This window comes from Epithele typhae (assembly GCF_022376455.1).
Source record: "Epithele typhae strain CBS 203.58 chromosome Unknown BXZ73scaffold_6, whole genome shotgun sequence".
NCBI classification, from domain to species: Eukaryota; Fungi; Basidiomycota; class Agaricomycetes; order Polyporales; family Epitheliaceae; genus Epithele; species Epithele typhae.
Genome location: NW_025954197.1, coordinates 549,203 through 572,196, shown reverse-complemented (window position 1 = coordinate 572,196; position 22,994 = coordinate 549,203). Strand labels below are relative to the sequence as shown.

The 22,994-nt window shown below is 57.4% G+C and overlaps 10 protein-coding genes across 10 annotated transcripts; 5 read left to right on the top strand and 5 right to left on the bottom strand.

Annotated features, from left to right (window-relative positions):
* Positions 1–196: 196 nt before the first annotated feature.
* On the top strand, positions 197–959 carry BXZ73DRAFT_98128 (uncharacterized protein; the record flags this gene model as incomplete). The annotated part of the gene is made up of 2 exons (XM_048027605.1): positions 197–353; positions 421–959. The coding sequence occupies 2 exons, from the start codon at positions 197–199 to the stop codon at positions 957–959; spliced, it is 696 nt and encodes a 231-aa protein (XP_047881218.1).
* A 132-nt stretch (positions 960–1,091) lies between these two features.
* BXZ73DRAFT_98127 (uncharacterized protein) lies at positions 1,092–2,597 on the bottom strand (the record flags this gene model as incomplete). Its single annotated transcript, XM_048027604.1, has 5 exons — positions 1,092–1,439; positions 1,499–1,845; positions 1,910–2,087; positions 2,146–2,297; positions 2,360–2,597. The coding sequence occupies 5 exons, from the start codon at positions 2,595–2,597 to the stop codon at positions 1,092–1,094; spliced, it is 1,263 nt and encodes a 420-aa protein (XP_047881217.1).
* Positions 2,598–3,357: 760 nt separating this feature from the next.
* BXZ73DRAFT_88172 (beta-lactamase/transpeptidase-like protein) lies at positions 3,358–5,291 on the top strand (the record flags this gene model as incomplete). Its single annotated transcript, XM_048024857.1, has 6 exons — positions 3,358–3,752; positions 3,811–4,306; positions 4,365–4,611; positions 4,676–4,914; positions 4,936–5,030; positions 5,087–5,291. 6 exons carry the CDS (start codon positions 3,358–3,360, stop codon positions 5,289–5,291), a joined length of 1,677 nt encoding a protein of 558 aa, XP_047881216.1.
* Positions 5,292–6,097: 806 nt separating this feature from the next.
* Positions 6,098–8,177, top strand: BXZ73DRAFT_41513 (UDP-Glycosyltransferase/glycogen phosphorylase; the record flags this gene model as incomplete). Its single annotated transcript, XM_048018785.1, has 9 exons — positions 6,098–6,229; positions 6,273–6,488; positions 6,552–6,704; positions 6,818–6,904; positions 7,014–7,304; positions 7,357–7,443; positions 7,500–7,613; positions 7,675–7,745; positions 7,838–8,177. Coding segments are annotated over 9 exons (1,491 nt in total), but the record flags the coding sequence as incomplete, so codon positions are not given.
* Positions 8,178–11,453: 3,276 nt separating this feature from the next.
* BXZ73DRAFT_74919 (cytochrome P450) lies at positions 11,454–14,005 on the top strand (the record flags this gene model as incomplete). Its single annotated transcript, XM_048022123.1, has 12 exons — positions 11,454–11,575; positions 11,674–11,735; positions 11,924–11,952; positions 12,131–12,190; positions 12,220–12,567; positions 12,666–12,852; positions 12,902–12,968; positions 13,019–13,352; positions 13,400–13,590; positions 13,647–13,679; positions 13,733–13,761; positions 13,797–14,005. The coding sequence occupies 12 exons, from the start codon at positions 11,454–11,456 to the stop codon at positions 14,003–14,005; spliced, it is 1,671 nt and encodes a 556-aa protein (XP_047881214.1).
* Positions 14,006–14,067: 62 nt separating this feature from the next.
* On the bottom strand, positions 14,068–15,492 carry BXZ73DRAFT_88171 (Alpha/Beta hydrolase protein; the record flags this gene model as incomplete). The annotated part of the gene is made up of 8 exons (XM_048024856.1): positions 14,068–14,185; positions 14,245–14,416; positions 14,489–14,565; positions 14,635–14,831; positions 14,893–14,953; positions 15,006–15,096; positions 15,149–15,271; positions 15,327–15,492. The coding sequence occupies 8 exons, from the start codon at positions 15,490–15,492 to the stop codon at positions 14,068–14,070; spliced, it is 1,005 nt and encodes a 334-aa protein (XP_047881213.1).
* A 1,013-nt stretch (positions 15,493–16,505) lies between these two features.
* Positions 16,506–17,174, bottom strand: BXZ73DRAFT_74918 (uncharacterized protein; the record flags this gene model as incomplete). Its single annotated transcript, XM_048022122.1, has 4 exons — positions 16,506–16,682; positions 16,804–16,817; positions 16,939–16,998; positions 17,072–17,174. The coding sequence occupies 4 exons, from the start codon at positions 17,172–17,174 to the stop codon at positions 16,506–16,508; spliced, it is 354 nt and encodes a 117-aa protein (XP_047881212.1).
* Positions 17,175–17,868: 694 nt separating this feature from the next.
* On the bottom strand, positions 17,869–19,051 carry BXZ73DRAFT_41550 (uncharacterized protein; the record flags this gene model as incomplete). Its single annotated transcript, XM_048018792.1, has 5 exons — positions 17,869–18,096; positions 18,162–18,496; positions 18,555–18,732; positions 18,788–18,936; positions 18,991–19,051. The coding sequence occupies 5 exons, from the start codon at positions 19,049–19,051 to the stop codon at positions 17,869–17,871; spliced, it is 951 nt and encodes a 316-aa protein (XP_047881211.1).
* A 1,818-nt stretch (positions 19,052–20,869) lies between these two features.
* Positions 20,870–21,212, bottom strand: BXZ73DRAFT_98123 (uncharacterized protein; the record flags this gene model as incomplete). The annotated part of the gene is made up of 3 exons (XM_048027603.1): positions 20,870–20,896; positions 20,953–21,026; positions 21,077–21,212. The coding sequence occupies 3 exons, from the start codon at positions 21,210–21,212 to the stop codon at positions 20,870–20,872; spliced, it is 237 nt and encodes a 78-aa protein (XP_047881210.1).
* Positions 21,213–21,448: 236 nt separating this feature from the next.
* Positions 21,449–22,843, top strand: BXZ73DRAFT_98122 (NAD(P)-binding protein; the record flags this gene model as incomplete). Its single annotated transcript, XM_048027602.1, has 9 exons — positions 21,449–21,467; positions 21,525–21,686; positions 21,764–21,810; positions 21,859–21,879; positions 21,936–22,011; positions 22,064–22,211; positions 22,274–22,428; positions 22,503–22,645; positions 22,712–22,843. The coding sequence occupies 9 exons, from the start codon at positions 21,449–21,451 to the stop codon at positions 22,841–22,843; spliced, it is 903 nt and encodes a 300-aa protein (XP_047881209.1).
* Between the last annotated feature and the right edge of the window lie 151 nt (positions 22,844–22,994).

Here is a 22,994-nt window from a genome sequence, read left to right as displayed (position 1 = left end):
GGGCTCGGACGCGTGCGTGCACGGACGCGGCCGGTGCGCTGCCGCTTTGGGGCGCGCGAGCATGTGGTGCGGCTGCTGGGCGGATCCGGCGTGTCCGAGCGGGCACTGTGCGGGTCGTTGGGTGGGGCGGAGGGGCTCGCCTTATTGCGGGCGTCGTGCGCGGCCTCGGGGCGCACTCCCTGGTGCTGCGTCTGCCATGGCGTCGACTCAGAGGACGGTCGTGCTGCCGCTGCGGTGCGCGCTGTACGCGGTGGCCGCCGCTGCGCTCCTGTTCGTGCGGCTCTTGCCCGCGCGGGGCGTCGTGGCGTCGAGCGCGTGCGCGTGCGGGGGACACGATGAGAGAAGGACGTACTGTGAGTGCTCTGCGCCCGGGACTGTCCCTGCGCCCGACCGCTGACGGCCCCTCGTGTGCGCACGCAGCGTACGTCGGCGACGACTTCCCCGCGCAGGCCCCGATATCCCTCCCCGCGACGACACACGTCCAGACCTCCGGCGAGCCCGCGCACGCGCTCGACGCCGACGCCGAGTGGGGCGCGCTCTTCCCCTCCACCGACGGCTTCGTCACCCTCCGCCCCCCACCCGCCGCCTCGTCCGCGCTCAGCAACACCACCGCGACCGGCCGGACGTTCCTCGTCTCGGCCGTGCACGAGCTGCACTGCCTCGACGTCTTCCGCGTCGCCATCGCGGACGCGGCGCGCCCCGGCGCGCGCGCGCACGTCGCGCACTGCCTGCGGTACATGCTCCAGCTCGTGCGCTGCCGCGCGGACGCGACGCTCGAGGCGGACGAGCCCGGCGTGCGCGACGGGCGCTGGGCGCACGCGGCGAGCGGGGTGGGCGCGGTGCACGTGTGCCGGGACTGGAGGGCGTTGTGGGCATGGGTGGAGGCGCATCCCCCGGACGAGATCGAGGGCGAAGTCGTGGAGGGCGCGGGGGGGAGGGAGACGTTTCAGGGAGATTGAGGCCCGGGCAAGGAGCGAGGGCGTATGCGAGAAATGGGATACTGCGGTGGTAGCGCAAGGACATGGGACTTTACAGGAATAGCTAACGCTTTCGTCCGGGAGCCTAAGAATCTCCTTCCCCTCTCCGAGCTCCTACAACGCGATCGCGAAGTCCTCGTCGAAGTCGATCGTCTGCAACCGCAACTGGCTTCCGTCGCACTCCTCGCACTCCTCGATGCCCTCCGTCGTGAGCGTCCGCGCACTGTCGATCGTCGGCGCAACGGCGGAGGACGCCCCGGAGAGGAACGCCTTGCGCGACAGCCCGGGGAGCGGCCTGAGGCTGTCGCGGCTCTCGGACGCATACGCGGACGCGCTCGACGCGCGGCGCATCGCCGAACAAGAGCCGAACCCCGCGCGCGACGTGCCGTCGGTCTCGATGAACCTCTCGGGCTCGCGGGCCCCAAGTGCGACTTGGATGATCATCAGCGTGGGGGTGATACCCTGACGCGCGCGTTCAGAACGTACGGACGAGAGGCACCATAAGGGGGTCGGAGACTCACGTAGACTTGGGCGGCCACGACGGCGATGATCGCCTGCGCGGGGTGCCCGAGCGCGAAGAGACAGACGAAGGTTGCTTGCGTGGACAGGTAGAGGAGCCCGCTCTCGACGATGACGGCGATTGCGCGCAGCACTGCGCTCCGAACCGCGCTTCGGGCCTCTTCATCCGGGGCGACTGGAGACCGGCGGGAGGTGAGGAGCAGCTTCGTAATGATGAGGCCGGTGGTGATGGTGTTGGTGATGAGGGGAAGGGTGTACCCTGCTAGTCCGAGGGGGACGATTGCGGGGGATGGGGAGGGAGCGGTTGGATCGGTGGTTACGACGAGAATAGCGACGCCCAATATGCATGCTGGGTTGCGCAAAGGGCTATGTGAGGAACACACGGATGTTGAAAATGGAGAGCCAGAACTCACCGAAGCCAGTGAGTGCCAAGATAGCGGGGAGGATGACGATGTCGTAGCGCTTCGACCAGATGATCCAGCAGCGGTAAAGAAGAATGAGAACGCCGAGAAGGTCGCTGAGGGAGATGATAATATCGGCGACGAGGAGTTTCGTTGTTTCGTCCGCATATCCGGGCACTCCAGTCGTGAGCTGTCACGAATGTAAGTTGCAGGTTGGCAAGGGAGACAAAGATGAGCGGTGAACGCACCACAGTGGTGTAAAAGTGATTGGCCTCGAGGAAGAAATGAGTGGTGCATAATGAAAAGAGGATGGTGTTGGCGACAAAAATGGGCAGGTTCAGGCTTCGAGAGCTACTAAGGAGAAGAAAGACGGAAACAACGAAGAGGACGACGTATGCTCCTGCAAATATTTACGTTCATCATTGACGTCTGCGAAGGCAGGCTGAGATGGGTTGAACTCACCCCAAAGCGGGCTTTCGCACATAAAACCGGTGATGGCGGCCCCGTCGTTGTCGAGGGCCATTGTGGGCTGTACAGCAAAGGGCTTGTTCGCGCGAGGGTGTCGAGGGACGAGCGGGGGAGCAAGCAACCCTCCCCGGTCGCCAGCCCTTTCTTCAGGCCTCCGGTCGCGCTCGGACGTGCGGAGAGCTTCATGAGCGTTCACCCTGGTAAGGGAGCGGTACTCCAAGAGGTTGGCCATGGGTGCAAAACACGGAAGACATTATCCGTAACGAGGAGGCGGAGTGCCTGGACTGGATAAATTTGCACGCCGGCGGCGTTGGGCGTTGGGCGACGATCCTTGGGCGCGCGGTCAAACGCATGGATCCACCGAACTTGGGTATACAGGCAGGCACGAGAAGATTGAGCAGTGATTCTCCGGCCTAAATGAGGCTTGTATCGCGGACATGTGCGTCAGACTCGGCCGGGAAGGAAACGGAGCTCTGAACGCGTGCTCACCTTCCTCCATGCCCGCAAGACAAGCCCTAGAGTTCATGGGAAAGGAGGTGAATCAGGGACCTCCTGCAAATCTTCTGTGGGGCGGGGTCAGCGGGATGGCCTGATGCTGTCGGCTCTGAACACATTTGTGGTTAGGGTATTGGCATCTTTGAATGGGCGGAAAAAATTGTGTGCGAGATGTGTTCAAACAGAGAGTGAGGTTATCTGGCGACATTGGATGATGGTCGTTGAAGTGAAAGCGTATAAGGCGCGCGTGCCAGTCTTTCCCAAACGAGTGCCTCTGGAGCCGCGTATTTTCCTTCTGCTTCTTTCCCGTTGCCTCTATAGACGCAGCAAATCTCCCGCGTCGCATACCGTCCTGGCCATAGCTCAAGAAGTCCATTTCAAAACGCATGGAAGTTTTCGGACTAACGTGTTCCCCAATTACATATGTAGTTGATGTGATACAGGTGAGCATCTGTCGGTACGGGTTCACGGCGTCTGGAGGCGTGCTCTCGACGACGATGTGGCCTCTTGCTTCCACCGTTTGGCTGACCCTTTTGTCCTATCTGAGAAGGGATACGCCCTCGGTGCTCGAATCGGTATCATGCCGGCCCTTCCTCCCCAAAGTCTTCGTCGACGCGCCCCCTACTGCCAGCCATCCCCTGATTCGCGATGCGACGCAAGCTTTGGACGCGTACCTCGCGACTCGCTTTCACTCTGAAGCCATCGACACGCTGTCTGTCGGAGCAGTCACGTCCAATGGCGTACTGTACGAACACAATTTCGGCGTGCTCAGGGCGAACGAGACGGGCTCTGCTCCTGTCGACAGCCATTCAATGTATCGGATCGCGTCGGTCTCGAAGATGTTCACAGTGCTGGAGGGAATGATATTGGAGCAAAGAGGGGTGCTATCATGGTGCGTCGTCTCTACATACGCTTCATACCTCGCCCTCAAGGTCGCGACCGTCTCCCAGGGATGATCGTGTCGACAAGCACCTCCCCGAGTTCAAATACACCACCCGAGGTCTCGACCCCGACCAATCCTATCCTAGTCCTGATGAAGAGCCCATCACCCTCGCTCAGCTCGCCTCACACATGTCCGGCATGGGAAGAGACTGGCCTCCGGGCACCGCGACGGACTGGCCGCACTCCATGACCGGTGGAGGACCGCCTCCGACCAACGGCCTGCCTTTCCCTTCCCGCGAAGCCGTCATGCAAGACATGCCCAACCACCCTTTCGCGTCCGTCCCCTGGGACCAGCCTATCTACTCCAACGTGGGCATCGGTGTTTTGGGACTCGCGCTCGCCGAAGCGGACCGTGCCGCGTCCGGGAGGGAGACCGCTTTGACGCACGCGGAGCTCCTCAAGCGGGACATCTTCGACCCCATGGGGCTCAATGGGAGCCACTTCTTGTCCACCGACGCAACCAAGGACAAGATTGTTGTTGGTGCAGAAGACTCGGAGTACGCTGTGAGGCTTGTTCGCGTTTACCTATCTTTATGCAGACTAATTGGTTCTCTGGGTGCAGGACATGGATTTCAAGAATGCCATGAACCCGTCCGGGGGCCAGTACACGTCACTCCATGACCTGATGACCATCGCACAAAGCCTGCTCAATGCCAAACATCCGAAGAGCCAGCTCTCGCCCTTCTCCCTGAGGAAGTGGCTGCGTCCTATGCACGCCTTCGAAGACAACTGGACGGAAGTGGGCCTTGTCTGGGAAATTGTCAAGACGCACGACTCCAATGGTCGCGCTCGCCGCCTCTATCAAAAGAGTGAGTACTTCTTCGATCCCTTTGCTGTGCTCGGCAATGAATGCTGACGCCGATCTCGTCGCAGTGGGAAACGTTGCGAGCTATCACACCGCATTCACCGTCAACCCTACCAGCGGGTACGGCATCGTCGTCATGATCGGCGGCTCGTTCAGCGACTCGGGCGAGCTTGCTTACGACGCATACGAGATCCTCCAGCCCGCCATGGACGCCGCGCTTGCCGAGGCGACCGCAGATCTCTACGCGGGGCTCTGGTACGCTCCGAGCACGAACGCGGACCTGAAGGACTCGTACGCGATCATCAACGTGAACCAAGGCACGTTGTAGATGGAGGAGTGGAACCTTTACGGCGAGGACGCGCTCAGCAAGTTCGGGGTGCAGGGTCCTGTCGTGCTTCGTGAGACGCGGAGGGAAGAGTTTAGGTGAGTCGTCCCATTCGTCCTCATAGTCGCGTTCTGAGAGTCTCGGCGTCCGGCAGGGTGGACACTGGCCAGGCCGGCCGTAACGGCAAGCGCCATGTAGGGTGCTACGTGTACTGGACCATCCTAGACGAGTGGGGCATGCGCAACAATGCCACTGTCAACGCTATCTACTTCACCGGCTCCAGCAACGAGAGGAGGCTGCACGTGCCTTCGCTAGGTGTGGTGATGAAGAGAGTATCCGAATCGGAGTTCCGGGGGTGAAGCTTGAAGCTTGAAGCTTGAAAGTTGAAGTCTTGAGGTGTAGTACCTGTCTTCTAGTGGCGTTAATGTTGAGTCTGGCAATGGTCAATCTATTGCAGTCTCTCCCGCCCTCGGACGGCGCCGCGTGCGCAATGCACATGCGGCCGTAGTATATTCCATCGGACGACTCTGGCTTGAAGTGGACTAACTTCATATGGAAGTGTTGTCGGTAACACGTGTCTATGGTATTGTCCGTTAGATCGTGCGGTATCCAGCGCGGGTCTCCTTGTTTCAGCTTAGTCCGTAGGAGACTGATGTCTTTTGACTTGCCTTCTTACTTGCCGCCGATGTGCTCGCTAACTCGCAGTTGGTTTTCCGAGCAACGTCTACACAACCGAATGCTGAAACAACATCGCTTACATCGGTGTGAGGCTGCTCGTTGCAAGGCAGTGTCCATTAAGAAGCCGCCGTAATATCAGTGCATGCCATCACAACTGTCGTATATAAAGTTTAGGCGACTCCCACCATCCAATTTCCGCGACTCTCCTTCTTACTGTCTCTTAGCTCTCCCCGCCTCGATATCGACGCTCGGACATTGCATTTCTCTCCCTCTGTGGCGATCGAAGCTCCAAAATCTTCTGTTCCGATGGCGACAAATCTGCCTCCGGGTCACATTGTCATGGTCGCCAGTGGGGTCCGAGGTCAGTCGCGCATCCAAATCTGGGTCCTGCCGCGTGGTTCCTGACGTCTCTTTTCCATTGTCACTTCCTGGTACTCGATGCTGACGTACTGTATGCGTTCCCTGCTCATCACACATCTTATGTCTAGCCGACTTGAAGCAGTACTGTGTCTTCGCGTGCAGACTGGTCACAATCCGGCCGGTGAACGTCACGATATGTCTACGCGCCGACATGCTCCAATGCGCGATTACAGAACTGGACAGCGAGCTCGACGATACCGTCGAGAGCGCTTCACGGAGGACTTTGATCAGGTACGCATGAGATGCACTTCCTCAGTCTCGTTGGCTCATATTCGTACTTTTGCAGATTGGTTCCTATAATGGTAACGCCCGAGGGACGAGCGGATAAGCTCTTCGACTCCGCGCTGGCAGACGCGAGTGTCAGTGTTTGTGAGGAGCTCATCAGAGGCGAGCCAGTCTCCGCGAGCATTGGTGACATGCCCTCCGCACTGCCTCTTCCTCAATTGGTGATTGCACCAGTATGTTCGCTGTTTCGGAACGTACGCTGCCGTAGACTGACCACTACCCTCTTCTCTCGACAGTGGCACCACTCGATGGAATTCGTGAACAGGGTGCGGGCGTGCTCGGATCAGCCACCCAAAGTGTTCTGGTGGCGTAATTCTTGCCCTGCGACTGGTTTCTTCGCACACGGACCGGATGACAGGGGCTCGCTCAAGGCTTCCTTGAAGCAGCTCGTAGATGATGGCAAGCTGTCGATGAAGGGCGACATAAGGCTGGACGACATGTTTGTCAAGGTGAGCAGACACTTATATTCACTATCCTCTACTCATACTTGTCGCGCACACAGACAATGCAGATGACGTCACACATCCTCATTCGTGTGCCTGGGTACGAACCCATGTACAAATACGAAGTTCAGCCGCAACAGGTAAGCGTCCATGCTTGATTTTCAGTGCTTAAACCTCAGAATGGCCAAACAGCCTCAGCCTTCGGGGTGGTCGGTCACGGGGGAACAATTCGTGACTTTCATCAAGTGCGTATAGGTTCACGTCACGAACTTTTACCGTTTACCTGATTCCTGTTTGGTCGACAGCGCGTGGAAGATGGTTGATGGAGTTGTCTCGATTGTTCCCCAGTCATTCGACGCTACGTCGGCGAGGAATAACTCTGCGTGGATGTCGCAAAGGGGAGCCAAGATATACTATGTGGGGCCCGTCCTACCGGTGGGATCCAGGCGGGCTGCTACGGAGCTCGCTAGTGTGCCCCACAGCGACAGGATCCAAATATTCCTCAGCTCGGTGATGAAGAGCCACGGCTCGAAATCAGTGTTGTATGTAAGTGTGCCGAGACAAGGAAGATCATCTCCCGTGAACTCATCCCTCGCAGATCTCGTTCGGATTGTTCCAGTGGCCTACCGACGAGGAGAAGCTGTTGACGGTGCTGGACGTCATCGTCGAGAAACGCATACCCTTCGTCAGTAGGAGCTTTCATGTTAGTATAACGTCACACCTGACATCTTCTTTTCACAGATACTCAGCCATCCTCCCCTCGAGCTCTCTGACCAAGTTCGCAAGCGGATAGACGGGTACGAGCTCGCACTGGCGGCACGCGAGTGCCCGCAGCGATACATCCTGAACCATCCCGTGCGCCCTGAATCCGTCCACCGCTCTCCTCTAGCACTGACACTGCTTCCGAGCCCCCCAGGTGACAGGCTGGTTCCTCACCCATTGTGGTACCTCCAGTCTTATCGAAGCCACCCACGCGGGCGTGCCCGTGTACGTGCGCCCTCCCGCCTTCTCCGCATCCCCGTCTCACTCCTATCTTTCCTTTCTTCTCTGTTCCCCCTTGGTTCTGTTGGCGCGCACAGGATTTGCTGGCCGTTCACCGCCATCGACGCCTTCAACGCGGTCCACATGGCGGAGAACAACCGCGCCGCGTACGAGCTCTTCGAGGTGCGCACCGGCATCGGCGCCGGCCGCATCTACCGCTCCGGGCTCACGCCTTCGGGCACGCCCGCCGCGGTCGCGGCGGAGGCGCGGCGCGTGCTCGAGCTCGCGTTCGGGAGCGACGGCCCGCAGAGGCGCGTGCGCCTCGTGCGCCTCCGGGACGAGATACGGGAAGCTTGGAAGGGGGGCGAGGATGGGGGTGGCGAGAAGGGCGCGTCGCGGGTCACGGCGGAGGAGCTGTTGGCGGACCTGGGGCTGTGAGTCGGTTCGGGGATGTACATGCTGACGTAGCCGAGGGGTCGCATTCTTCGGCCGAGGTCCCAGAGATCTGAGCATGCGTTCAACGACATCTAGATCATGCCCGAAGCCATCATATGCATCGTGGGCGACCCCCACCCGCAGCCTTGGCTTTGTGACGGTGCGATTTCTGCGCAGCCGCACCATCGGTCCAGTGCAAAGTACTGAGTTCGTTCCGTACCAGTCTCCAATCTCAGGTGTTTTCAGATGTCTCCAAAAGTCATTCGAAACGCCCAGTTTTCTCGGCATGAACTTCTGACAAGGTTTCGGATACATCGCCTCGTGCGGACCCCGATCACAACAAATAACATATTGAGGTTTGCAGCATAACACAGCTCTCTAAACGCTAAGCTCATCCACGACTCAAGCTCCCCTAGTCCCCTTCTGAACGCTCTCGATCCTTCCGCAGTCGCTCTCCTTCACAGAGAGATGTCTCTCATCCGTCGGATCGTATGCGGGGTTCCGTATCGGTATGACAAGTTGGATATTTGTGAGAACTGAAATCAGAGCCGCGTGGCACCCATTGAGGACGTCGGCAAATAAACAAGGAGATAGGCTTCCAGATATACGTACCAGGCACAACTCTGACCCTGACAGATATCAGAAGCCAGTTGATGCCAACTGGGCATGCGACCACCGACGACTCGGTGTTTACATTCTCCTGGATTGCCAGCTGCAACGGAGGCAATCAGGTTCGAAAGAAACCTCGTCTCAGATGGAAGAAGACACCCAGACTCATCAAGTAGTTTTAAAGGGGACTTGTTGTGTGGTTTGAACAGAATGCTAGGTTCCGACGAGAAGCTACCTTGAGCTTGAGTGATCATCATGTACAGTCGGTACCTAGATCAGCTACTTGAAGCTTTACGGAACTAACGCTGGCTGACGAAAGCAGTAAGATAAGGTAGACGCGGCCAGGAACCAGCCACCATGACATAAGCAGGCGCCCCCCGTTTGTCCTGCCTTTTCCCCTCCCCCCCTCACCCATGTTTGAAGATTCTGGTCTCTGACAATGATAGTAGCTATCCTTAGCTCTCAATGCTAGGAAGAACTTTTGTGATATTCTCATTTTTGACCGAGTTATTGGCCAATAATTGAAGATGTTCTAAAACGTCGCAGAACACTGTTTCAATGTGTTTGAGCACGGTTTAAATCGGCGAGGAGAAATGTTTGAAACGGGCGTCTACAGTAGACGCTGAACACGTGATGTACCGGCCCGACTTGTACCGTCCGGAAAGGCAATGGGAACAGTGTTCTGCTGCATGTGCCAGCCCTCTGAAGCTCCCATTACAGCAGATAGTCATACTTCCATCATGGAAGACTCAGCCGGTTATACAAGGGACATTACACAGGGTGGGGGTTGACAACTTTCCGCCTGCCCCACCCGTGCCAGTTGACGCCGAGGAGCTTAACGCTCTTCGGGACTCGTTCTCACTGTGCCAAGCGAAGCGCAGAGGCTCCTGGCCACCGTTGGGAAGCGATCTGGGACATGCATAGGGCGCAGTTAGACCATCAAATGACAGAAGCAGCAAAAGATTGTGTGCAGATGTCTATGGAATACATGTTTTGACCACCTCTCAAGAGGCGATGACTCGCCGGCGAGATTTGAAACATTCCCACGCCACCTAGATTGCTTATGTCATGGTAGCTGGTTCCTGACCGCGTCTACCTTATCCTGGGAACAGGCAGCGCATGTCCGTGGTAAACAAAATAGCCAGAAGCACTGCACCTGATGCAATACCATTAATGATCACGCTGGTATAGTTCAGATGCCTTTCATAGAGTCGTTCGCATCGAACACGGCGGGCGCACGTCAGAGAGTCAGTCACACGAAGATGGACAGGGGTAGGGTCTATTTTCTCCAGAACACTGGGGATTTCGGTCTACACCTGTATACGGAACAAGGCGGGGAGATGTGGAGACTGCAAATGGATCCGAGGCAAGACGACAGATGAGACTGGTGTGGTGATTAGATACCAGGCGCTAACAGGGTCTGGTGCACCCCCCAGTCCCGACCACACTTTCAACTTGGCGGGAAATTTGTTCTCCTGATCTACCTGGAATTCTGCGGTTATTTCCTAGCTCGTATATTGAGAACTGATGGTGAGTTCCAAATCCACTCACTGTGGTTTTCAAGAAAATCTGCCACCATCCGCGTGAATTGGAGCAACCTTGAGTGCGCTGGGCTCTGCGAGTGTCGTCGAAGATCAGCTATGCCATTGAGGCCGCGAAAGGAACAGCAGGCGCTGCTGACTCACCAGCGCCGCCTTCCACTGCGACCGCTGCCGCAGCGAGAATGAGCGCAGCAAATTGAACGAAGAGGATGGTGAGGCGCATTGTGGAGGGAGTTGTTGAGATGGTAACTGATACTCTTGAGCACTCTGAGCGGCGTGTTTTATACTAGTCTGGGGTACTGCCATGCAGGAGCACAACTCTTCAGGAGCGCTTCCAGGGCTCGGGATTCGAAGATGGGGTCATTCAAGATGGCAGCTTCATCTTTCAGAACGTCGTGCGTGATGCCGCAGCGGCCGCACTGAAAGTTAAGTTTGTCGAGCACATGCATAGACGCGCATACCGCCCTACCGCAATCATCCCACCTAGACAGGCAGAGGTCAGTTCATGTGCACATTGCCAGGGACTACTATCCTCCACTTTCCTTGAGTTTTCTTGTCTGATGTGGACTCAGTCGGTGTCGTCAAAAGCGGGCTGCTGTATCTGGTCGTGCAGCTCATGCTGCGGTTGCTCGCGTTCCCGCCGAACTTGGTGGATGTTTTGGGCAGAGGCTCGTCTTATTGTCGATGCCGTGCGAGGCGTCGGGGCGTAGTCGCTCTGCTATGACGTCGAATCAGCGGCCGCCGCTACGATGTGCGCAGTACGCGTTAAGTGCGTTGCGGACCTCGAATGATATGTAGAGGGTGCAATTTGTTGCACGAGGAGATGTATCAGAAACCTTGGCTGACGCTCACGTCGGGAACACCGGGCGTCGTAGTTCCGAATGACTTTTGAAGACATCTGAAGACACCTGAGATCGGAGACGGACCGAACTCACAGAACTTTATACCGGACCAAAGCTACGGGTGGGGTTGTCCACGATCCGACAAGGGCGGCGACCGTAGAAACACCTCTGACCAGAACATACGATGGCTTCGAGCATGATCTAGATGCTGTTGAACGCATTTTCAGATCTCTGGGACCCCGGCCGGATCGGAGAATGCAGCGTTGAATACGCGCACTATTCTGGCCATGTCAGAGCACACGTCACTCACCGAAGACGCCGAGTACGACCAAGATGAAGAAGAGAGGGCGTGTGCCGTCGCACTCCCAAAGTTTGCGCTCAAGTCCCATCTGTGCCTTGGCGAGGTACGGTACCCTTCCAAGGGCGCTGAGATACCGCAATGGCTTCTCCGTCGGCTTGGCTCGGTTCTGTCCTGGTCGCAGCGTTGGTCTAAAGATTGCTACCTAGGCGCACTCCTCCGAGCGTCCTGTCGCTCGTGCGAGATCCGGAGAAGGAGCATTGGTTGACCGGTGAGTGAGAGGCCGTGGTGGTAGGAGAACAGGCGCTGGCCCTCCCGTCTTCGCGCCACACCCTCGGTTGTTCCGCGTTTCTCACCTCACCACCTGCTCTCCAACTCACGCATCTGGTCTATTTAAGCAATCTCCACCGGTTCTTCAAAGACGCGCATGACTACACCTTCCATCTCATCGATATGGAGGCGTGCTGAAGATTTATGACGTCCTTGTGGTGCGTCCTCCCGTCTCGCGTTCGCTGCTCACAACGCCGATCTTCAGTCTCGCCATTTCAGTCTCAGCAACGTTCTATCTTCGACAATCGAGCGCTGCATCACGCCGTCGTGAGGGACCAAGATGAATCGGAAATGTTTCTCAAATGATCCGTCTACTCTCGTTCGGAGGACTCATAGGGACTCATGAGCCTAGGACAAACCAACTACCGGTCGACGAGGGTCTGGTATCCACAGACAGTGAGTTCGTCATATTGGTCCTCTCGAAGATCCATCCCCCCACACGCGACGCACAAGCGAACAGCACGGAAAAGCAGAGTCAGATCCTCAATCCCGTTTTCTCCCCTCAGATATGCGCGAATTGCGCCCCACGATTCAACCCATCGCCGACGAGCTTCTCCGTGGGAGTATGGCGGAGGTACCACCCATCGGAGGTGAGCGTGTGCGTCTTCGTCCCAGTTGCTGCTGCTGAGACGAGCGTAGGGGCGAAGGAGGTTGATTTGCATCCGTGGATGGGTCGCGGGACGATCGAGTACGTTGGGCAGGAGGTGCTGGGGAACAACTTTGGCGCACTCGACCCTCAAAACTCGAACAAATACGTGGATGCCATTCGTAACGTGAGTCCACACATACTTGTGATACGGTCTTCATAACTGATGTCCACGGAAGCCACGTTGGGCTGAAGACTATCTTCCTGCGCCCGATGGTTCCGTAGGCCATTCGCAACCTTAGCCCCTTCTGGAGGAACAAGCTCGTCGACTGCCTGCCTTTGCCTCCGCTTCGCCAGATCCGCGAGATGTGCTACACAATGGAGCGATATTCTAAGAAGATCTTAGAGGAGAAACGCGAAGCAATGGAGCAGGGGCGAGCAAGCGAGCAGCGAGACCTGATGGCGATCATGTGTGAGTCCCACTCGTCCTGCATGCGCACGGTCTTGACCTGGCCATGTAGTGGAAGCCAACGTGTCTACGTCCGAAGTAGAGAGGCTCACAGACGTCGAGTTGACCGGACAAATCAAGTGGGTACCTCATGTCCCCATGCGCACCATTGCCTCATTTCCTCGACTAGCACGATGCTTCTCGGCGGCCAAGAAACCTCCACGAGCGCGCTCAGCCGCATCCTCTGGATCCTCTCCCGCGACCAACCGGCACAAGCTCGTCTCCGCTCCGAGATCCGCGCCGCAAAGCTCGCCCACGCCGCGGCGAGCGGGCACGACGGCCCCTGGGAGAGTGTCCATCTGCCATACGACACACTCATGGCGCTCCCGTACCTCGACGCCGTGCTGCGCGAGACCCTGCGCGTGCACCCGCCGACGAACATGATCAATCGGACGTGCACCAGGGACGCAGCCCTCCCCGTCGAGTTTCCGCTCACGGACGCGAGCGGGGAGGAGGTGAAGGCGGTGCATGTCTCGTCATCTCGATCCTCGGCGCGAACCATAACAAGCAGGTGTGGGGCGACGACGCGGATGTGTGGAGGCCGGAGCGGTGGTTGACCGCGTCGGGAGAGCGGATTGAGCTCACAGAGGGACGGAGCGTGGATCTGGTGCTGGGACAAGCGGCGGATGACGGCGAGAAGAGCCTGGATGGTGCGCCAGGATACAAGGCAGGCGTGAAGTGCCCGGGGGTATACGCTACAATGTGAGTGCCTCTCATCTTATCACGAGGAGGTAGAGCGATAACCCTCGTGCGACTAGAATGACGTTCCTCGGCGGGGGCAGGGCGTGCATGTAAGTATATTGGTCGATTTAGTCGGTGTGTACTCACGAAGCATCTCATGTAGTGGTTTCAAGTTCGCCGAGATGGAGATCAGTGAGTTTCACAGCTTTCTTCGCGTTCGCGACTAGACTCATTCTGTCGCGATAGAGCAAGTCATCACGACCTTCTTGTCACGCCTCCACATCTCTCTGCGGTGGACAAGAACGGCGTGCGAAAGGAGATCTACTGGCGCATCGACGGCTTGCAGATTCCCGTCGTTGGTGAACCTCATGGCGACTTCAAGTCTCCGCAGGTTCCTCTCGACGTCCGAGTTGTCATAGACAGCGACTACCTGTAATCTACGTGCATATCTCGAATCGTTCTTTCCCGCTGATTCCATGTCCACTCTCGCCGTCATGCTCACGCGTTTCCCTGAGCCAGAAGCCACCGCACCCCTTCCATCCTCTCTCGCGCCCACCGTTGCGCGAGCTTGGTCTGGGAGAACATAACGTGAAATCCGTGCGGTGCACCCGGATAGCTATCGTTCCCGAATTTTGAATCAACACGTGCCAAAGTAGAATGGGGGACAGGACCTACAGATCAAGCTTGAGGGGAACGTTGGCCTCACGGAGGCGCTCCGCATACACCAGTCCAGTGTCGCGCAGGGGATCCAGCCCTGTGACCTGCATGTACACGGGAGCAAGGCCCTCCAGCGACGGCCGGAGGAGTGGAGAAAGCTCAGGGTCCGACGGGTTCCCTTGAACCAGGTCTGCGCGTCCCCAAAAAAACGCGAGGCGTCAGTGCGCCGAGATGCGCGAACGACCGGGGACAATCCACCCACCGTACGTCTCCCGCATGGTGTTGGTGGAGAGAATCGGGGCCTCCGCGTTTTGCTCGTACGAGGTCAAGTTCGCCGATCTGCCCGCGGCGTCGTTAGCGCCGCCTATGTGCATGACCGGCCGGGCCGTTTGTGCGAGGTGGACTCACTCGGGCAACGCGTCGGGGTGGCAGAGCATCGGGATCTGGAGCACCTGGCCGGAGACCTTCGTTCCGTGGGCAGCGAAGAAGGGGTCGGCGACCGCGCGCTGCGCCATGGCAGCAGCGAGATAGGCTCCAGCAGACGTGCCGCCCACGATGACGCCCTTCGAAAGATCTGCGGCCAACGTGGTGGAGTTCTTGACCGCCTGAGGGGATAACCAGGCGATCAGTACATGCACTAGGCCGCAGGAGCGACAATACCCTCACCCATTTCAGCGCGGCGTAAGAATCATCTAACGGAATGGGATGAGGGAATTCCGGAGCCAGTCTGTACAGAAGACTGAGGAGAGCAGCATGGAGATGATTGGAAAGATGTATACCTGTACTCCACACTGACTACCGACAATTTGAGATCGTGAGCGAGGACTCGACACACTCCGTCGCTGCTGTCGAGGTTGCCAAAAACGAGTGCTGACATGTGCGGTGAGCTCGAGTATCCACGTGCATTTCGAGATGTACGTACCTCCGCCATGCGTCCAAACAACAAGAGGTAACTTCCCATCCAGGAGATCCATTGGTCGATAGGTGCGCACCAGGATTGACCCTTCCGTGACCGTAATAGAGTGCTCTGTTACTATGACGGAATCTTGTGTGTAGGTGGGTATCAGCTTATGAGCAAAGCCAGGCAGAAACGAGCTGACCAGGAGGGGTTTGGGATTCGTTCGCAGACTTCTCAAAGCCGTGGACGATGGCCCTGTAAGCGTTGACATCCGACTTGATGAAGCCGGGTGGGAGGTTTGGTCCAGACAGAGACTCAAGCATTGGGGCGAGTTCTGCGTCAGGCGCAGAGAGGTAGTTGTACGCCATGCTGGCTTTGTCGTGGGGGGTGTGAGAGACGTCTGTGTTGCACCAAGTCGATGGTCGGCAGAGTATAAATATATCCCTCAGGAAGCGTACGTACGCAGTGCTTTTGACGTTGTAGAGCTGACGAGCGGACACCGGGCGCATTTCGAATGACCACACAGAGCCAATATCGGGGATGAAATGCATAAGACGGAAGGCGGCGTTGGTGCGTGGATTTGATATGCCAGTTCCGACCGGTCAATGCGTACAGTGTCGCATCAAAACAGTGAACCGCCCAGTGCTGTTATTGTACTTTTGAAGGAAAGCTCGGCCACGATAGTTGTATGAAGTCAGTGAGCAGCAATGAACATACCCTGGCTGAATTTGACCCCTTCGTTGCCATCCCTTGGCCATCCCCATCGCTTTCTCAGCCATTTGCAATGGCTGAGCGGGAACTGACAGACCGTCGTCCACATATTCCGATGCTGTCCGACAATGCTCACGCTAACCACAGCAAGCCGTAGCAGATAAATGTGGCAGCGTTGCGTCCATACTTAGTAGACAGCTCTAGTAGTTGGGAGTGACACTGCAGCTGGGACGCGTCAGGAAACTCAATTATGACCTACTGTTGACTTCAATGTAGCCGCAATTCGACCAGTGAGCCAATCAGAACGACGCGAACATAAAATAACATACCTCCTCTTGAGTCGTTCGCCCGTATGGCAAAAGTGACTAAGTGGGCTTGTCTGTGAGCTTCCGATGTAGACAAACCTGCCGACACCAATTAATGGGCCCCGGGCCGGTACGAAGAGGCTTTCTTGGCGCCCGACATGAGTAAGCAACCTGGCGTGACCAAGCCCATCATGCCACGCGAGCGACTCGATCTGCGCGGACCAGACCTCCTTCCAGCAACATGGTATGCACATCGCTTGATCACACCGGATGCTGCTGTGCCACAGACTGAACTCCTCCTGGTCCTCAGGAGCGGCCTTGATACCTTCTGAACCGGAGCCCACCAACAGGTCGCGAATGTAACTTCACGCTACTAAGGCGGCTGGCGGCGGTCCGTGCTCGAGCTCGCATTCGGGAGCGACGGCGCGCATCTGCGCGCGAGACGAGTGCGCCTCCGGGACAGAGTGCGCGACGTTTGAAGGGTGGGTGAGGGCGGAGAGAAGGGGCGTCCTCGCGGGTCGAAGGCGTCGGCGAGCATGGGGCTGTAAGGCGTGGGTTCAGTCGAGTAGTATCAGTCCACCCACATAGCGTGATTGAACGAACGGAATCGTTCACACTGCCATACATTCCCGGTTCCCTGTGTACGACGAAGACTGTACGAACCCTCTCTGCTTTACCTATCATTACAGATCAAACTGTGGCTCTCGACCAAATCTTCACTGCCCCCAAGCACCCCCCACCTCGTCTGAAGACGGTGTGAGGACTCAGGTATGATGTTTGACATATCTATAAACTCACCCGCTCTTATCACTCCCTCGACCTTTGGAACACTCGTGGGCATCTTGGGGATCGCCGGCACTGTAAAATGACGCAGGTAAGCGCTGCTCTCCGTGGATATAGTACACACTCAGAAGGCTCATTGACAACTCACAGAGGGTGACTGAAGTGGCTCTGCCAATACCACGTCGATCAATGATGGGGGCTCCGAGAACAGAGGCAACAAGACCAAGACCTAGGATGGCGAAGAAGTGCATGTCTAGTACTACCAGGGATCGTGCCGTTCACGACATGAGCTCCTGCTCTTATGTACTATCATACTAGCACTTGGTCCGGCACGTTATATATCTGTCACGTAGCGAAGTCATCGCCCCAGTGGGAGAAGAAGGGGAATTCCAAGGCGACGCAGACCACATCCACGCAGCTTGCGGTGTATCACAGCGGCAGGGGCAGTTCAAAGTTGCACCCGCTGCGAAGCCAGGCTGCGATCGCCGAGCCACCCTTTAAGTCGGCTGGACCCGGTCCGCACTATGGTGCGCCGGACTATGCCCGCCAGGTTGTGAGAACTGAGATGCAAGGCGACATGCATCACATCTGCGCATAACATAAGATAGGGCGGCCGCGGGAGCCGTCGTGCTGTCTGCGATCGCGAGGCAGTGCGTAAGTTCAACAAGAGTTGTAGTTTCCCCGCTGGTAAATGATTCCGTAGTCGAGAAAGTTTGAGTTTCGCTGTCGAAGCTGTTACATGCCACGGTGAAAGGCGCCGCGTTTCCCACCCGTACCGCATACTCGAGCTGAGCACGCGATCCATCGTTCGTTGATTCGTGCCCGCCCACAGCCTTATTCTTGAGCGCACGCTTTGAGAGCCTCTCCGTTCTGATATCATGATAAATCCGCATAAGGTACATCCGATCCCGGAGAGTGTGGAGTTGCCATGAAACCGCTTCTGTGTCAAAAAACGTGCACCGCGCTAGAAGATAACGCTTTCATCTCGCTGCCGTCGTGCTTAGTACAACCTCCGAGCGAACTCGCGGTGGGTCCCATGTTCTGCCCGCGGGAGAGGCCTGCGGACTCCGCCGACAGCAGTAGCCTGCTGCTGCCGACTGTGTCGGGGCTCGTGATCGCCTCCACGGACAGCCCGAGCGCGACGCGAATGATTATGAGCGTCGGCGCGATCCCCTGCTCACCGTGTCAGCGCCGAGAACTTCTAGCCAGGGTCCGAGGCCGAACGTCGAACGACTCACATAGACTGGAACGGCGAGCCCGATGACGATGTCGAGCCCGTCGCTGTCGAGGGCGACGAGGACGACGAAGATGAGCTGGACGACGAGGTAGAGCAGCCCGCTCTCGACGACGACCGCCATCGCGCCGACCGCGATGCGTCTCGTGTTCGCGATCATCGCGCGCCCGCCGCCGAGGCGGCTCGCCCACCAGATGCGGTAGAGGATGAGGCCGGTGGTGAGGACGTTGGTGCAAAGCGGAAGGACGTATGCGGCGGTCTCGAGCGGGATCATCGCCGGGGGTGGGAGCTCCCCAGGCGCAAGCGCGAGGACGAGGTGGGCAAAACCTGCAATGCAGGCTGCGTATGGAGGTGTGAGTTGACGTAGTACTCGAGCGTGGACGACAACGGAACGTACCGAGACCCCCTGCAGCGGTCAGACTGGGAAGCACGATGACCCAGTAGTTGCGTCCCCAGATGACCCAGCAGCGGTAGAGGAGGATGAAGTCGCCGAATAGGTCGCAAACGGAGATGAGGATGTCGGCGCCGAAGAGGGGGTTAGTCTCCGCCGAATAACTAGGCACGCCTTGAGATTCCTAGAGCAATATCAGCATCTTCATGGAAACAAACAAAAAAGATGTGGCGACTCACCAGAGCCGTCACGAAGTGGTGAAACTCGAGGACAAAGTGTGTCGTGCACGTTGCAAACAAAATGCAAGTAACAATCTCAATAACCGACCAGGGTTGACGTTTGTGCGAGTGAAGAACTAAAAAGCCGGCGAATAGCACGGCGTAAGCACCTGAAAGGGGTTCTTTGAGCGTGATCATGTCGAGTTGGACAAAGTGAGACGCACCCCAAGCAATGGCCTCGAGAGCAAAGCCAACGAGGTCCGCTATGTCGCGAGAAAAGTTCATGTTGGTGAAAGAAACCGTTCGAAGACGGAGGGAATGGGACGAGGACAGGGACGCCTAGTTTTATGGGTGTCGTTACAGTTCCAGTCGTCCCCAGAGACGAACATAACGCAATGCGACGTGGATGGCGGCTCAGTCTTCCCGCTCTGACACCACAGCTCCCAGCTGGCGAAACAGTGGTGGAAGCTTGATGGAATACGCTGCTTTGATGAGGCGGCGCCTCAGTTGTTCCGCACTGGTGCCGCGCAAATATGAATACTCAGCGAGCGAAACCGTCCAGTGCGCAGAATCGATCTGTCCCACGTCGCCTTAAAATCTACACTTCTGTCGTCCTTACTGGCTAGAGACGTGATAAAATTCGGGGGTGGCAGGGACATATCAAGGTTCATTCGGTGGAGCACTTACCCAAGTGTCTGCGCCGCTGCAGCCAAATGACCAGTAGCCAACTTTGGCCCGGTTGTCGTGGCATTCAGCGAGAAGGCGTCGTTCGCCTGCGATCGCAGACGCCTCCGCAGTGACCACTGTACCATGTGCAAAAACTCTCTATACCTGGAACGGTAACCAATAGGAGAGTTATCGGGGTAGTTTGGACGGAGTGGAAGGGGAAGAAGAGACAAGAACGGGCGCTAGTTCCGATCGATCTTCATTGCGATCATGTAATCTAATCAGTCACTTTAGCGCCTGTGGGAGCTCTAGTTCGTCTACACTAGTACTACTACACCAGGTAACGCTCCGAGGGGAACTGGTACATTAATATTCTCTGTGAGTGCCAATTACAGTGACTCGTGGTCTTCTTGGCCCCAGGCGTCCGGCCTAATCCCCACGTGGCCTGTAGGCAATGGTCAGAACAGCTCAAACAGGCTGACAGGCTGCCGCGTATAAATACCTGTAGCCTCCACGGACACGAGTTCGCTACGTGCGCGAAAAGTCTTCGGGGACTCATTCGTTCCGTCTGCGCAGAGTAATATTCAGCCAACATATCGGAACGGTGTGCACAGTTTGGCACCCACCAAGGCTACCATCGGGCACAGGGGCGGCGTATGCTCCCAGAGCAACCGCGAGGCAGATGCAAAACAGGATGCAATGCATTGGTCTGAGAGGAGTGTCGAAGGGAGTAAGTCGATGCTGGATCGTTGTCTCGGTTTCGTCCGTTTTATACTGGTCTGATAGCAGCCTAGACTTTCAGACAAACACATCTGCATCTAAGCTTAGTACCATAGTGTCGGCGCCGGCGAGGCAGGTTCTTACGTCCAGCCGAGCGCTGACCTGCGTGTACTACTCCAGCCGCTCTTTCGTCTTCCCACCATCATCGCTCTTCGCGCTCAGATCGCTCAGATCTCGAATTCCCGACAACCGAAGAACTCGTTTTCCACCCGCTCGACGGGCCCTCCGAGTCTTTTCCAAATCGTCCGCGGTTTGTCCCGCCCACCCGCGCACGGCACGGCACACGCCAGGCCTCCAGGAGTGCGTGGATTCTATATCTAGAGAGGCCAGCTGACGAGACTGGATTTAGTTTCATTGTGGATGCCACTGACGGTCGCTCGGCGATGAGTTCAGTATTAAGTTGCGTCAATTCCGCAGAACCGGTGGGTACTAACATGATATGTTCTCAGGACCGTGCTTCTATGTTGATCTTACTCAACGAACGCAACTGCCGAAACCCATGCCAATGTCGGTGTTCTCGGTCACAACGCAATGAATCTGGGAAATAGTGCGACAGTTACGCCATGAACTGCGGGAGGCAGGATACAGTTACATGTACAACTCCGCGAGTATCATAACTGACAGAACATGCTGGGTTGAACGACCGACACTTCGCCTTCAATCTTGCTTGACCTTCCCAACCTTCTGCGATAGGCGATTCGGTCCTCCATGCCGTCGCTGGGTATGCGTTCGCTCCTCACCTGAGGTGCCATGAACTCGCTTTCAGTGCTGCCTGACTGCTGAGTTGCAGAAGTCGACTCGTCCTTGAAATAGCCTGTGTACACATCTGAACAACGCTCTGGATCTTTGCACGGGAGTCCGCACCTTTACGCTGCTCCCGATCAGGGACGCCTTGTGGCTTGTCGCCACGAATGGATGAGACACCGAGGGGCTGTTCGCCGCCAGGTGTGGACTCGAGAGGAGGAGATTGGGTGCCGAAGGAGGTGTTCACTGAGGCCATGGCGATGTTTGATCAGAGGGCAAGCTAGAAGGGAGACTCGCAGCGGGAGTCGCTTTATATTGCACAGGCACTGGGGGTGTGAGGAGTGGGAGGATAGGAGCGCGCAACGCGTGACGTCATGGCGTGCTCAGCGCGGTCCACGTGGGTGCCACGCGCATCGCCGACTAGGGTTGGATGGTCTCGGCCTGCCACCTTTCCAACGGTCGCTCTTTCCGCATCAGTACCAAACGCACACTATGCGCGTGATCGTCACTGGTGGGAGACCACTCGTCGAGGTTTTGACTTGCGGATGCTGATCCGATCTCTTCACAGGCGCCTCTGGCGTACTCGGATCCGCAGTCTTCGCGGCCTTCAAAGCCGCAGGTCTCGATGTCCTCGGCCTTGCGCACTCACGAACCAAGGGCGAGCTCAGAAAGCTAGATCTCCTCGACGCCTCCGCAACAAAAGGTGTTTTGAGCGAGTTCAAACCTGACTGTGCGTTTTGATCACCCCATATGCTGAACCGTGCATCATGCTAATCATTGCTGACCATTATCCGCTCGCAATCGCAGGGGTAATCCACTGCGCGGCTGAACGACGACCGGACGTCGCGGAAAAGGTAGCACTCGTTATTCGTGCCGAGCGGACGGGCTGACCTTTTGCGAAGGATCCAGATGCGACACGGAAGGTTTGTGCAGCACCTTGCTAGCCGCCAGTGCGCCGCCTCATCGAGCACTTCCACAGATCAACGTCGCTGTCCCGGAGACCCTGGCCACCCTGTCCAAGGAGCTCAAGTTCAAGCTCGTTTACATATCCACTGGTATGCATGTTGATACTGTCGAAGCCTCTGAGTTCACTCGTTTCTCGGACAGACTACGTCTTCGACGGTACGTCACCTCCATACACACCCTCTGCGGCAACTAGCCCCGTCAACCTCTACGGTATCACCAAGCGCGACGGAGAGCTTGCCGTTCTCGGCGTCACCGGCGCTCAGTCCATAGTCCTGCGAGTCCCAGTCCTGTCAGCCACACCCCTCTCTCAGCGTTTCGTCCCAAGCACTCACGCACCCTTCCTCCGGGCAGCTACGGCCCCGCCGAGAAGAACTCGGACACGGCGGTGAACATCCTCCTCGACGTCGTCACCGACCAGAGTGGAAAGACGTACAAGATGGACCACTACGCGACCCGCTACCCCACCAACGTGCTCGACATCGCCGACTTCCTCGTCCGGCTCATCCGTGCGTCTCCCGCCGCCCCCTCTTCGCGCCTTGCGTGCACCCGATGACGCCGTTTCCCGCGTCCCGTCCTGCAGAGCTCCCGAGCGGGAAGGTCGTCCCGCCGATCATACACTACTCCGCCGAGGAGCCGTTCACGAAGTACGAGATGTGCCTCGTCTTCGCGCGCATCCTCGGCCTGCCGCACGCGCACATCGTCGCAGACGCGGAGCCGCCCAAGGTACGCTCCTTCGCGTCCTCCTGTGCTCCAGACGGGAATGCTGAAGGAAGGGGAATGGGGACGCAGGCAGGCACGGTCCGGCCGCAGAACACGCAGCTGTACGTGCACGAGACGCAGGACCTGATGGAGGGCTCCGGCGGGCTCGGCTGGAACCCGTTCGAGGAGTGGTGGCAGGTGTATCTCGCGAAGAAGCAGTGAACTCTCGAGCGCACGCACGTTCAAACGTGCTGTATAAAAGTCATGTACGAGCTTTGTAGGAATACTACGCTTTCTTGGACCTCACGCTCGCCAGGGTAAAGGTCGTACTTAACTTCAGAAATTGTCACCACCACCACCACCACCACGTGCG